This window comes from Chiloscyllium plagiosum, chromosome 14 (assembly GCF_004010195.1).
Source record: "Chiloscyllium plagiosum isolate BGI_BamShark_2017 chromosome 14, ASM401019v2, whole genome shotgun sequence".
Taxonomy (NCBI): Eukaryota; Metazoa; Chordata; class Chondrichthyes; order Orectolobiformes; family Hemiscylliidae; genus Chiloscyllium; species Chiloscyllium plagiosum.
Window position 1 is genome coordinate 26,682,062 of NC_057723.1, and position 14,965 is coordinate 26,697,026.

Here is a 14,965-nt window from a genome sequence, read left to right on the forward strand (position 1 = left end):
TACATCCTGTCCCTCAGGATTCCCTCCAACAACTTGTCCACCACCGACATCAAGCTCATTGGTCTATAGTTCCCTGGCTTGTCCTTACCACCCTTCTTAAACAGTGGCATCATATTAGCCAACCTCCAGTCTTCCAGCACCTCACCTGTGACTATCGATTATACAAATATCTCAGCAAGAGGCCCAGCAATCACTTCCCTAGCTTCCTGCTGAGTTCTAGGTTACACCTGATCAGGTCCTGGAAATTTATCCACTTTAATGTGTTTCAAGAATAAGCTCCACATTTCAAGTGTGTCCATCCCCTCCAGTTTCCTTCCCCATCATATGCACCCTAAGTCTTACCTAATCGCATCACAATTGCCTTTCCTCCAGTTATACCTCTTTCGCTGAAGTATATACCTATCCCTTCCCATTGCTATTGTAAACATAACTGAATTATGGTCACTATCGCCAAAGTGCACACCTATCTCCAAATTTAACACCTGGCCGGGTTCATTCCCCAGTACCAATTCCAATATGGCATTGACCTTATGAGGAGCTAAGTTATGATAATCTTTAGTTCTAAACATACTATCTCTCATGGTTACCATACTTCCTGAGTCTCTTTTGGGTTTATGCAGTCGCGCTCTCTCTGGCTGTGTCTTTGGGCCTGTGAAGCTGCTTTCTTTCTCTGTCTGTTTCTGGATGGTCAGATGGTCTCTGCCTCTTGCCATGCTGATCTCCTCAGAAGGCCTCAGAAGATTCCAACAGAGCTTCCAAGTGCAAGGTCTGCAGATGAACACTGTTTTTATACATTTTTATGGTTTTCTGGAACCTTCTATCGTTCTGGACAATTAGCGAAATACACGTAATAGTTTGAAACAAGAATCAATCATTTAGATGGCATACTACTGTCAGTTTCTCTGTGTAGCAGGACCCGGTGCCTTTCTGTGACCTTTGTTTAGTGAATAAGTTGTTGGGGTTATGTCTGACCAGGAGGCTGTGGCATAGCTGACACTAGCTAGACTAATCTTTTACTACCCATCCCTATTGGAAGTAGTGGTGAGCCACTTTTGTACCATTGTTGTCCATGTGATGTAGGTTAGAAATTGAGTTTCAGGATTTTGACTCAGTTAAACAGAAGGGACGGCAACACATTTCTGTTTCAGGATAATGTATAAATGCAGGGGGAGAAATTAGATGTTACGGTGTCCCTTATTTTGGCTGCCCTTCCTCTCTCGGGTAATGGAGGCATTGGGTTTGGAAGGGTCTATTAACATATCTGTGGTACATCTTGAAGTGGTTCAGACTGCAGCCATGTCTCTGTGGTGGGGGAAGTAATCGGCCAATCTCTTCTGGTCTCCGAATTGTTAGAAACCACATGTCTAGATATGTGACACAAGATGTTCACTGGCACCTTGCAGATGTCCTGATACACTGACCTCTGTAGGAATTGCCCAGAGAGCGTAACTTTCTATGGGCATGAATGTCTTCAGTTCTGAGCAACGTTTGCAGACATTGGATAGTTTTGCTGTACTTTGCAAGGTGGTTACCTCGGGAATGTTAGACAGAAGGAACCCATGTGACCCCTTAGTATTTACAAAGCCTATCTCTAAATTGCTCATGCTGACACCCTTCTTTCACTCCCAACCTCAAATTGCCCCTTCTGACAAGCCTTCCCTGAGCCACAGATGCCTTCAGCCTTGTCTGATTTTGCCTTCAGCTACTTTTCCCATTGTCAACATAGATTTGTGAATGTACAATTCGAACCATTATTAGCCATTATTGTCTATTTATTCTATCTTTTATAATAGCTGATCCCATTTTGCTTATTACTGACGAAAGGCTAACAGGTTTGTAGTTTCTTATCTTCACTCCTAAAATAGTGGGGTGATTTTTGCTACCTTCCAATCCACAGGAATAATTCCAGAATCCATAGACTTTTGGATGATCACCAATGAACCAACCACCTTAAAAGCCACCTCCTTCAACACTTTTGGGATGAAGTCCGTCAGATCCATCAAATTATTAACTTGCAGCACCAATAATTTCTCTGCTACAATCTTACACTGCTGCTGATTTCTTTCAACTCCTCATTCTTTCTAGCCACTTGGATCTCTTAGTTCTGGGAGAATTCTGGTATTTTACTCAGTTAAACAGACCCCAAACTAATCATTTGGCTTCTCTGCCATTTTTATATATCCCATTATAAATTCTTCTGCTTTCAGCGGGTCTTTGCTAGACATTTCCTTGTTATATATGGCAGCTTTTACAGTCTGCTATTGTTGTTTGTTAGGTTGCACTCATGCTTTCTTCTCCTTTTTTCTTTTCTTGTTCCTACTTTGTGCTCCAAAACCTCAAAATTACTGCTGTTTCTAACAATTTAATTGGTCTTTTACTTCGAACAACCTTGAACAACATTTGTTAGCCATGGCAGATTTTGCACCATTTAGGAATATGTAGTTGCTGGAAGGGAACTTGAAGCTGGGTTCCTGTAGTTAGAGCAAGAGTACTACAGACTGAGCCATATATGCACAACTTAATGGGACTTTAGTTACAGCAGAGCTCCATTTAGTTCAGGTTCGTTGGTTGAGACCTGAAAACAAATGGGATATTACCAAAAATACTTTTTTTTTGTCACAGGTTGCAAACCGAGCTGAGAACTTGGGATCTGGACTGCTCCAAAAAAACTGCAGGTCCTCTCCAGACCAGTTCATTGGTGTTTTTGCACAGAACAGACCTGAGGTAAGAATTGGTTACAACAACTATTTATAAATATCCTTACAAAAAAAGAAATTTTCTGTGATGTTTATATGAATATATGAAGTTTTTTTAATCTTGTTATTTTCCTTTATTTTATAAATGCAACTTCCCATCCAGTGGATTATTGCTGAACTGGCATGCTACACCTACTCCATGGTGATAGTGCCACTTTATGACACACTTGGACCTGAAGCCATCCGCTACATAATTAACACAGGTAAAAGGAACAACGTGCTTTTGAAAATTACATACCACTTTTTAAAATTAAATGTCAAAAGATCCTTAAATTGCTGGGATGTTAAAAGTAAAGATCCTCTCTGGTTGAAATCTCCTATTCTAAAATAGACTAGCAGAAACTATTCTGTTGTATATTCAGACTCCAAGAAAATCTAATTGACTTATTTTCATAAAACATCACAAAGAAGTGTCCATCATAAATTAATCAGAATTGTGTAAGAAATTGTCTAATTTTTTACTTTGAGGTTTTCTGATTAGAGATTTGCATTAGAAAGTATATGAAATATAAAATAAATTTAAGATTCCTGCTGCTACATGTGGCTACTCCTGTCAGGAGATCTGCTGTCCTTGCATGCTACTCTTGTCTGAATTGTGCCATCCTCACATACTCACAGGAAAGCATCAGTGACTAGTCTGAGAATCCCTTTGTTAAATTATGACCATGCTGACCTCTCTTCCTGTTGTCCTCCACTCTACTCTTTGGAAAAGATCTATGTGGCTTTTCCACTCTGATTAAATGGTCAAAATACTGACTTTTTTTTTGTAAATTGGGCTCACATTTTAGATTTCTTTTTGCTCTTGAAATTTCAGATACTTCATTTTATCTTATCATTTGTTTATGGGATTTTTAGCTTATATCTTAGCATCGACATTTCAAAGCCCTCCAATTTACTCCATAGATTTTTACTTATGGTCCAGGTTTCTAAGGCATACAGTAGATAGATAGAATGTAGCAGTTTATTGGTGTTTCCCTTGTTACAAGCCTGACCTATCTTGTTATTAACATATCTGTTATCTTCAACATTCCTGCTGACTATCTGTCCTACTAACTTCTACATAACATCTATCATGTCCTGTTATAATTTGTCCTAAATAACAAACCTATTTATTTGTTCAGTATGATATCACTCATTTCAGTCTTCATTCTAGTTTATTCTAATATATTCCTTCTAAAATCCATTATTTTGACTTTTTGTTCATAAATATTCCCTATTTTAAACTTATAGATTTTACTTGATCTATGATATATTGTAGACCTTCTTCTGGTTCTGCAAGTCATGCTTCATCAATGTACCAAGCCTTGTTATGTTCTTGTCTTCAATTTTTATGCTGAAAGTAAATCCGATTTTCTGAATGTTTCTTTTGTGTACTAATTGTTTACATTAGTGATATTACACAGTTTTGTTTTACACATTCACTTGAAATATGTTGTCATGCTTGAAACAGCTCTGCTTTACCCTGCTTTCACCTGATGTTTACAATTTGATCTCAATCTGGATAAAGCTCACATCTTTGTCAATGCCACATTTCTACTAACTTTTGGTGAAGAACATGATGGAACTGCTACCCTGACTGAAATATAAATGCCTTCACGGATAACTTCCTTAACATAATATAATACATTTTTGGACCACCAAATATTGTCATGTGACTGGAGCCTAATGTTATATTGCTGAAAGTATTATTTGATTTTTCAGATGATTAAAATTCGCTTCCTAGAATGGTGATATCCCTGCTTTGTCAGTTGGTCTGGAAATGTTTCATAGATTCTACAAATGCAGATATTCAAAAAAATACTCTTGCTTAAGGATGTCCTTCATCACTTTTCAGTTGATCATGTACCATTCCCTCTCTGATCAAAAAATCATATCTCCAGCTTTACAGACACAACATATGCAACATCTTGGGGAGGCAATGTCCTAATAGTATTATCACTAGACTATTAATCCAGAGAAAAAGTTCCTGAAACAACTGTAGATACTTGAAATCAGAAACAAAAGCAGAAATTGCTGGAAAAACTCAGCAGGTCTCACAGCATCTGGGGAGAGAAGTCAGAGTTAACATTTCAGGTCTAGTGACTCTTACTAAAATGTTAACTCTGATTTCTGTCCACAGATGCTGTCAGACCTGTTGAGTTTTTCTGGCAATTCATAGACCCAGGAAAGGTACTAGGATGTGGGTTCAAATCCTGCCATGGTGGAATTTGGATTCAGTAAAAATCTGGAATTAAGAGTCTAATGAAACTCTTGTAGTTTAAAAAAAAATCAGGTTGGCTAAAGTCGTTTAGAGATGGAAACTGCCATCTTTGCTTGGTCTGGCTTACGTGAGAGTCCAGACCCACAGCAATGTGAGTGACTCCTAACTACCCTGTCTGAAATCAGGGTTGGGTAATACATGCTGGCCAAGCCAAGCCAGAGACACCCACCTGCTATGAAAGAATAACAAAAAAAAAACATGTTGCATGCCTTCTAATGTTAAAGGTTGTTAATCTCTATCAGTCACCATTCTTTGAAAGTACAATCTGCTTTATAAAACACCAGTGGCTATCTGTTAGGTTTGATGGTCTGTTTTCACGGAAATGAGCTGAATGAATTTTAACAGCAAGATTATTTTCAAATACTGCAATAATAATTCACCCCTTTCTAAGAAAATTACTTAATTTCACCTTTTTTGACTCAATTTGTCTTTTTTTTAGCAAACAATTCTTCCTCAAACACAACGCAATGAAGGAAATCATCACTGTGATAAAATGACGCATTCTGACTCCTTGAAAATTGTTTCCCAACCAATGTATTTCATGAAATTTAACACATGATGCAAATAATGTTCGTTTTAAACAAGGCTGTAATAACTAATAGTGAAACTATATTAACGACCAGACTTGAAATCTAGATATGCTTATTTTTACATAGAATTTTGGCAGCACTTAATCTTTATTATTCAGAATATCATAGATTAAAATAACCCCTCTCTTATTCCTGTGTTGCCAGGGATTCTGCACAGATTCAGGCCTCATGCTGTGGTTTCTTTATCCATGAAACATTAGATTTTTTTCGATTTGCCAAGTCCCAAAAACATGTTATTTAAAACAGTACGTTTTTTATGTGAGGTCTGGGAGCAAGGGCTAGGAGTGGAGATATCTTCTGAAACATGGGAGAATGCTCGAAAGATCTCATCCTGGAATAGGACATGCCTATGCAGTTAAAAGTTCTGCACAGGGCTCATCTGGCACCGGACTGTCTGGCAAAGTTTAAAAAAGGGGCCTCTTCAGTGTCCCCCAAATGTAAAGTAAGTGTAGGTACTCTTACGTATTGCTTCTGGACATGCCACAGGCTTCGTGTTTATTGGAGCGCTGTGGCAGGAGAGATGGGGAGGGTATTGAGGAAGTCAAAGTGGACCCGATATATCTCCTCTTAGGCCTACGGAACTTACCATCTTTAAATAGGCATGGGGGAAACTATTTAATATTCTTGCATACTGTGCATAGAAGAATATTCTGATGAACTGGATGTCTGAGAACCCGCTGGGCTTGCTGGGATGGCGAAAATTAATTATGGAGCACATTCCCTTGAGCGTTTGTTTAACCAGGATGATTAGATTTGTTGAGCCCTGAGCCTTGGAGGGGGGGACTCCTGAGTTAATACGGGTACATATACAATGCTCCCGTTCCTCTGTTTGGAAGCTTTGCGCTGAGCATAGCTGTCTCATATTTTGTGGGTTTTTTGTGTTTTCTTTTGATTTTCTTTCTTTTTTTTGATCTTTTAGTTATTTGCTTATTTATTAGTGTTGCTTTGCGTAGTGCTAGGGTTTGTTTTGCATTATAGGGTAGGTTAGTACTTAGTAGACAGCAGTTGTATTGTAATTTGTGTTTTTTTTCTCTTTATTATACTGATATTTGTTATTGATTGTATTTTTCAATAATTTTATAAGTTTGTAAAGTTTAAAAAAAGCTAATCTATTTATTAAAAAAAAGTACATTTTTACAATTGATAAAGTGGTGGTGCAGCATTATGCAGGTGTCACTAATGCATGCATCTCTCCTTTTTTAAGCTGAGATTTCCACAGTTATCTGTGATAAGGTAGAAAAAGCAAAAGTTCTTTTGAAGAATGTGGAGATGAAGGAGACTCCAGACTTGGAGATAGTCATCCTTATGGATCCATTTGACATGGACTTGGTTCAGATGGGAAAGGACTGTGGAGTGCAAATACTGGCACTCCGGGAAGTGGAGGTATGTGAAAATTGTCAGTGACCCAGTCGGGTGTTATGATGCAATTGAATACAAGTATGCTATATCACACGGTTTTTTTTTAAATCACACTGGTGGCTGTAAATCTGGATTTTAATCTAGTTTCAAACAAAGGCTAGTGATTTAAAACCGGGTAGAAGGAAAAGTGGAGGCTCAAGTCAGCATGCCCCATTCTGCGAGGAACTGACCCAAAGCTAACCGAGATAGAGAGCTAATAATTTCAAGCAAAAGTGAGTACTGCAGATGCTGCAGATCAGAGTCAAGATTAAAGTGGTGCAGGAAAAGCACAGCAGGTCAGGCAGCATCCGAGGAGCAGGAAAATCCAGGCAAGTGATGGGGCTGGATCAGTGGTGGAGTGGTCACAGGTTCAGTGACTGGGGAATCTGGGAGGACAGGTTTCCCTCAGATTATGCCAAATTTAATGGAAGGATCTGATGACCAAGTCTAGAATTGATTTCCAGGTTGCAGTTGCCGGCTGGCTGTCAGGCACATGGATCTGAGGCATCAAGCTGAATCTTAACTCAGTTGGAGGGCTCATGAGGCAGATCAATGGGGGTTTTAAGAGGACATCAGCGGGAGAGCCTAGAGCGATAATAGGCCAAAGGAAAAACTGAAAATAGTTACGAGCAAAACGTCATGGGTGGTTGGGATCAGGAAGTCAAGATACAAAGAGAACATCATGGGACAGTTACGGCATGGCCTTCAGAAGAGTATTAGATTGTGTGGTATTTTAGGTTCAGAGGTCAACAAGGGACCTTGCTCTTCCTGGGCCACAGAGTGATAGAAAGGAACTTAGCTCTTACATTCGGCATTTCTCACTTCCCTTTAGCTGCGGGATTGGCTGGTCGCCAAGAAACCAGGCTGGCCAGTGTTAAAGCTGAAACAGAGATAACAACTTAAAAATATATCTTTATTTAGTATTTAAATGAGGTTATCCTCACCTGAAAATGAGTTGGTCACCTGAAGTGTCCATTTCTGTTAAATCTAAAAGGTGACAGTAGGCTATAAAGTAGGTCTGAATTTTTTTTGTCTGGTAAAAGATTATTGAAGTATTAATCATAAGCTTGTTTCTGAAGTATGTTTACTATGGAGGAAAGTGGAGATGGTCAAATAGGGAGAAAAGTAGGAATTTTCTCTGGCAAATTAGTCATCTGTCCTCAAGCCATTTCTGTTAACCATGGATATAGGTGTGTTGGAGTTAGATGGTGTTCTGATGAAGGGTCTCTGGATCCAAAATGTTGACTCTGCTTTCTCTCCACAGATCCTGCCAGGCCTGCTGAGTTTCTCCAGCAATTTCTGTTTCTATTTTGGAGTTACATTGCCTTTTTTCATATGTTGAAATTACTCCTAATAGAACAGAAGACTGGAGATGTGCTTGAACAATGAAGAGGTCCCACTTTAAAATATTGCAGATTCTGGAAATCTGAAATGAAACCAGCGACGGCTAAATCTACTCTGTGGTCTGACAGCATCTGCAAAGAAGGAAACAAGAGTTTCAGATCTATGACTGAACATTGCTGACTATTTCCAGTATTTTCTATTTTTAGTTCAAGTTCCTTTGTAAGTAGGTCAGGAGGGTATGTTCAAGTAGCTCCACTTAAAAAGGTTCTGCCAAGGAAATTAAAGGAACTGGGTGATCACTTTTTTTTTTAGTGATTAAGACAAAATTAATTAAAATTGAATGAAATGCAAGGGGCAAATAAGTGAAATCAATACAAAGTTCCTTACAGTGCTGATCAGGTGCAAAAGGCATGCTGAAAATAAAAACTAAGACCATTGGAAGTAGGGGCATAAATAGGCCATTCAGACTCTGTTCTAACATTCATTGAGATCATGGCTGATCTGATAATGCTAAACTCCACTTTCCCACCTTTTCCTGATAACCCTTCATTCCCTTTACTAGTTAAAAATTCTGTCTATATTGAATATATTTAAAAATGATGCGGAGTTTTGAGTTTCACAATGCCATTTATTGACAGCAATTGTGACTAACTTGTCAATTTCTCTTTGGGAGGTCACATAGAAGACTTGTGGAAAATTGCTTTCTAACATTGGGATTACAACCGTGAAGTCTAGGCCCTGACTTTTATTTAGCAAGTGGGAGAAATCCTGGCTCGGCAATCCTGACCTTTAAAAATGGCTGCCTGCACTACCCATTTTTGGTCTGGAGGGTGGGATGGATTGGGAGTCAGTGCAGATGACGTGGAAACAGTGGAGGAAGCTGCTGGTTCCCAGGGCACACTGAATGGAAAGCCTGCTATGTTTAAACATTTCTTCTACCCATGCAGCCTAATTCCCTGTAACTACAGCCGTGGCCTCTCATACCTCAATGCCACTCTATGGCTGTCTAACATTTTCTCATGGCTCAATATCCTTTTTATGCCTTCAGTCTTGCCCATGGTCCATTGTAGTCCTATTCTATATTATATTCCAACTCACTGCCAAATAGTCATTGTACAAACAAGCATTTCACTGAACTACTTAATCTTTTTGTAGAATGGAAATAGTTCTTCAAATAAATAATTAGAGCTGTCCATCAAGATGCTCACTTGATAGGCACCCAAATGTATGAGGGATAATTTGAGAAATCAGTGATTCAACTCCAATTCTATAATGGCTAATGTCAACAGGAATGCTGAAATGCCTGGCATTGCTTTTTGTTAAATCCCCACTTCCTTGAGAAAGATTCTTGACCACTTTAGCTATTCTTCAACAGTGATGGCAGTTTCAATTGTCATCGCAGTCATCAGCAACATGATGGAAGGTGCCATTGAAAGTTCTGTCAACTGATTAGCTGCTCACTGATGCTCCATTTGGGTTCCGCCAGAGCTGTTACATTCTTGAGCTGAAAATGTGTTGCTGGAAAAGCGCAGCAGGTCAGGCAGCATCCAAGGAGCAGGAGAATCGACGTTTCGGGCATGAGCCCTTCTTCAGGAAGCATCTGCAGTCCTCACTTTCTCCTGTTATATTCTTGACTCCATTACAGTTTTGGTCCAAGCATGGACAAGAAGTTAAACTCCAGAGGTTAGGTGAGAGTGGCTGCCATTAACATCAATCAGTATTTGATAAAATGTGGCATCAAGAATCTTTATGAAAATTGAGTTCAATGAGAATCAGAGGTGGGAGGCTCTCTCTGATTGGATTCATATTTGGCACAAAAAAAGGATGGTTTTAGTTATTTTAGGAGGTCAATTATCTCAACCCAAGGCATTATTACAGGTGTTTCTTGGATAGTATCTGACAATCCGCTATCTTCAGCTGTTTCATCATTGACCTTCCCTTCTTTAGAAGGTCAGAATTGGGGATGTTCATTGATTGCAGCATTTGTCACCATTTGCAACTCCTCAGATACTGAAGCAGCCCAAGCCATATGCAGCAAGATTTGCAAACACACAATCTTGGGGCTAATAAGTGATAAGTAACATCTTAATGCCAAAGAAGAACCAGACAATAACCATCTAGGACAAGAGAGAATCCAGCCAATACCCCTAACACTGAATAGTATTATAAAAAGTAGATTTTTTTTTGCTTTAAACAGATTATAGAAATACCTGTACCGTTATAAATCTTTCACAATTAATTCTATGACACCCAATCAGCTTTTTAAAGAATAGCTGACATTATGCTGTGTGATTATCTAAGAGGGTTGAGCAAAGATACTGGACTCCAAGTGGAACCAGGGAACATGTCATGGTTTGATGCACTATTTTGGTCTCCTTATCTGAGGAAGGATATTCTGGCTATGGAGACAATGCAAAAAGGCTTATTAGACTGATTCCTAGAATGGCAGGACTGATGGATGAAGAGAGACTGGATTTGTAAGGATTCTATTGACTGGAGTTTAGAAGAATGAATTGGGACCTCAAGAGCAATCCATAAAATTCAAACAGGACTCAGCATGGTAGACACCAGAAAGATGTTCCTGATGACCAGGAGTCCCGAATAAAGGCTCACAGTCTAAAGATACTGGGTAGGACTGAGATGAGGAGAAATGTTTTAGCCAGGATGGTGAGCCTGTTCGCTTCTCTACCACAGAAAGCAGTTGAAGCCAAAACATTGACTGTTTCAAGAAGGAGATAGATATAGTTCTTAGGGCTGAAGGGGTCAAAGGATATGGCGAGAGAATAGGAAGAGTGTATTATGTGAGATGATCAATTGGTCTACCCCTGCCCCTATTTTTGATTTTTCTTTATTATGTTTGTGGAAGATAATGGAGTGAGCTTTTGACAGAGTTATATGAAGGGAACAAGTAATCTGTGGTGTTGGAGCTGGTGGTTCATCAGCTGCAATAAAACTTGCTTAGAAAAAGATATACATGGAATTCTGTGTCATCAATAATTTACCATTAGTATTTAATATGCAGCATCCTATCTGCAGTGTTCAGTGCAAGGTCCAGAATACGGGATGAAATGGTGTGAAGTGTTTTTTGATAATTGATTACTAAGTGAATAGCATTTTTACAGAGACATGTTGATAAACAAGTGTAAATTAAGACATAAAATATACCATAAATATGTAAAGCATTTTTACTGTGGTTATTTTCTTCCCTTCTTGTTTACAGAACCTCGGACAAATGAACAGGCGAACCCCAGTGGTGAGTGAAGTAATATCTCTGACTTTCTCTCTTTCAGAGAGATGTCATTCATCTTTAGAGAAAGAATAATTTGAAAATGTACACCAACTGCAGCCAGTAATAATGCATATATTTTCTAGTTTTCAACACAAATTTGTTACCTGTGAAGGTTTGTGGTCTTAGATTCTTCATTTTTGTTTATTTTCTATCTTCAGCCTCCACGCCCTGAGGACCTATCAATTGTCTGTTTCACTAGTGGAACAACAGGTAACGTGTCCCAAGAAATGCTTGTAGTTGCATTAATTAATGACATTAAATAGGTTTGGTATCCCCATCTCCATCTCCATGTGTACCTTACACACTTGTGAACAGGGTTCTGTGTGTGTGTGTGTCAGGATGTCACACAGTACTCTGTAACCAATGAATCATTGCCACTGTGTGTAAGGAAATATGGCAATCAATTAGTGCGCAGTAGGTTCTTTCAAACATTAATGAGATTTTAGTGAAGTTTGAGTGATGTTGGTTTGGGGATAGTCTGTGTTTCTCAGCAGGCTGTGGATCACTTTAGTTATTGTCTGGGGTTTGCATCTCTTTCATTTGAATCCATGATTCTTTTCAATCAGTAACACAGATCGCACTTCTGCATTGGTCTAAGACCACCTATATTCACCAGCGTTCCTATGTCTTCTTGATTTAGGACTCCGTACTCTTACATCAGTTTCTTAAATACATAGATGAATGTATAGTTGCAAATGAAGAAATCTTCCTTTTTTTTGAACCTGTTTTTTCAAAATGGCTTTTATTTCAAAGTTCATTTTCACTTTGCTACTTTCTATAGTATTTGCTGAATTGGAACATGTGGCACTGGAAAAGCACAGCAGGTCAGGCAGCATCCGAGGATCAGGAGAATCGACGTTTTTGGCATAAGCTTTTCATCAGGAATGTCGATTCTCCTGCTCTCCGGATGCTGCCTGACCTGATGTGTTTTTCCAATGCCACACTTTTTTTGACTGATACTCCAGCGTCTGCAGTCCTCACTTTCTCATAGTATTTTCTGAGCAAATTAGGATCTGTTCTCTATCACTGCAGTAATCAGGTCTTCCCGCAATGATGTGTAAAGAATCTTGCTGACACATCTACTCTCAAGATCAATACTTTAACATGGCTAAAAGAGTCTCTTGTGGAGTCTAGAATCATGAATTTTTAATATGCGCACAATGCTTATGTCATCGCCAAATATTCACAGTTAATTTTTTTTTTAAAGCCTTCATTTGGGTAGCATTGCAAAAGAGTTTTAAATTCCCCATCCCAATAGAATTGAATGGCAAGCAAGCCATTTACTAGAGCCCTGATGTTCACTGTAGCCTATTATATCAATATATGTTTCAACAATTCCAGAAAGTCTTCATGTTCTCCAGTCATACACATCTGAAAGTCTGATTCTTGACTATTTAAACCACCTAAAAAGCTTTCTTCTGAAATATCCTATCTTCATTTGTTTATGCATTTGTGTCTTGATTTTGAAAACATACAGACAACCTCTATTATTATGCACAAAAATGCAGACATTCAGTTTCACAGTGCCAAGAAGATACTCTGTTTCCAAGCTGAAAAGAAAGGAAAAAGACTGCTGAGATTTTTGGAAATTAACTAGAGAGCTGCAAGCAAGCAATTATTACAAATGCTGCAGGGCTGAGAGATCAGATTTCTATGCCTGTTCCAGGGATATATTTGGCATTGGCTAAGAACCAGAAACTGAAAACACAAAAAGGTTGAATAGAGTCAAACATAGCATAATAGGGTATAAATAATTATTGTAATCCTCAGTGTAATTATTTTGCACGTGTAGCAGAGGGCTGACACACTGCTACAAGTATGTTGTAGTATATATTGATAATTAACCATTTTCTGTATTTAAAAAGCAATACAATATGTCGAGACAGAACAATTGATTTTGTTTCTCCCCCAAAACAGCAGCCAAGATTAAAGATCTTGAGCCTTGATAGAATCCATTGTGTTAGTTGTTTTAAGCTCTTGGAACTAATTGCTGGTAGGTTTTGGTTGGATAATTCACTGCCACCGGTCCTCCTTTTCAGGCTGAGTCTAATTATCAATGGCAGACAGTAAACCACCAGAGAGTCTCAACGGGATGAGGTACTGGGCTTACAAAAGTAGTTTATTGTATGATAGCAATAGGTAAAATTAGCATTAACTTGTTAGGCATAATTATGATTGAGGAGGCATAAATTACACATCAGTCTCCATTGTAACTTTGTTCCCCACCTAAACATTGCATTACATCAAAATGAGTGGAGCTAATGCAACTTCAACATTAACTCTTTTGGAACTATTAACTGATACAACATGCCCATCCTAATTTTCTGACATTTATGCATTCACATATATAACTACATTTTAGATTAGATTCCTACAGTATGGAAACAGGCCTTTCGGCCCAACAGGTCCACACCGACTCTCCGAAGAGGAACCCACCCAGACCCATTCCCCTACATTTACCCCTGCCCCTAACACCGTGAGTAATTGAGCATGGCCAATTCACCTAACCTGCACATTTTGTGACTGTGGGAGGAAACCCATGCAGACACGGGGAGAGTGTGCAAACTCCACACAGTCAGTTGCCTGAGTGGGGAATTTAACCGGGTATCTGGCGCTGTGAGGCATCAGTGCTAACCATTGTGCCACCGAGCCGCCTATAGTTATACTATTTCTCTGTCTCCCCTAAGTCTCTGACATCACAAGTGCAGGTTGTGCAATTCTTCCAGAACTCATTCCCTTCTGGTTTGGAGGATCAGTAAGCCTCTGGCTTAAGGACTGTTGAGCTTGATTCTATCTTGACCTTGATTGGATTGAAAATCATTTCTGTAATGGAGGAATTTTTCTTTGTGTCATTCATGGAGAATGTTGTTTCTTCTAAACCTTGCAATAATTGCATTCACTTCAGTGAAAGACCTCTCTTTTGCAGTGGAATTCTTCCCCTCTAAATTGGATAGCTTTCCTTGTAACATCAGCTGTGGGATTTTTAATTTCACGAATGCCCACTGTGGGAGATGCAGCTCAATTTGAAACCAGTGCTTTTTTCCTCTCACTATCCTGAATGTACAGACCAGGCAATTTCTTCTTGTTGACCATGGTCTGAATTTGTAGACGTTATGTACAGCATAGAAATGGACCCTTTGGTCCAACTCGTCCATGTCCACCAGATATCCTAAATAAATCTAGTCCCATTTGTCAGCATTTGGCTTATATTCTTCCAAATCCTTTCTAGTCATACACCCATCTAGGTGCCTTCACCACTTCCTTCTCATTCCATACACACACCACTCTCTGCATGAAAATGTTGCTCCTAAGGTCTCTTTATAGATCT

The 14,965-nt window shown here is 38.9% G+C and overlaps 1 protein-coding gene across 6 annotated transcripts in view; it reads left to right on the forward strand.

The window, feature by feature from the left end:
• The window catches only part of LOC122556574 (long-chain-fatty-acid--CoA ligase 6-like), a 189,921-nt gene that overhangs the window by 88,533 nt on the left and 86,423 nt on the right, over nucleotides 1–14,965 (forward strand). For all 6 annotated transcript variants that reach the window (XM_043703393.1, XM_043703392.1, XM_043703394.1 and 3 more), the window contains 5 exons: nucleotides 2,623–2,724; nucleotides 2,860–2,959; nucleotides 6,811–6,989; nucleotides 11,569–11,601; nucleotides 11,796–11,847. In XM_043703393.1, coding sequence (XP_043559328.1) covers nucleotides 2,623–2,724; nucleotides 2,860–2,959; nucleotides 6,811–6,989; nucleotides 11,569–11,601; nucleotides 11,796–11,847 — 466 coding nt within the window. The remainder of the gene's footprint in view (nucleotides 1–2,622; nucleotides 2,725–2,859; nucleotides 2,960–6,810; nucleotides 6,990–11,568; nucleotides 11,602–11,795; nucleotides 11,848–14,965) is intronic.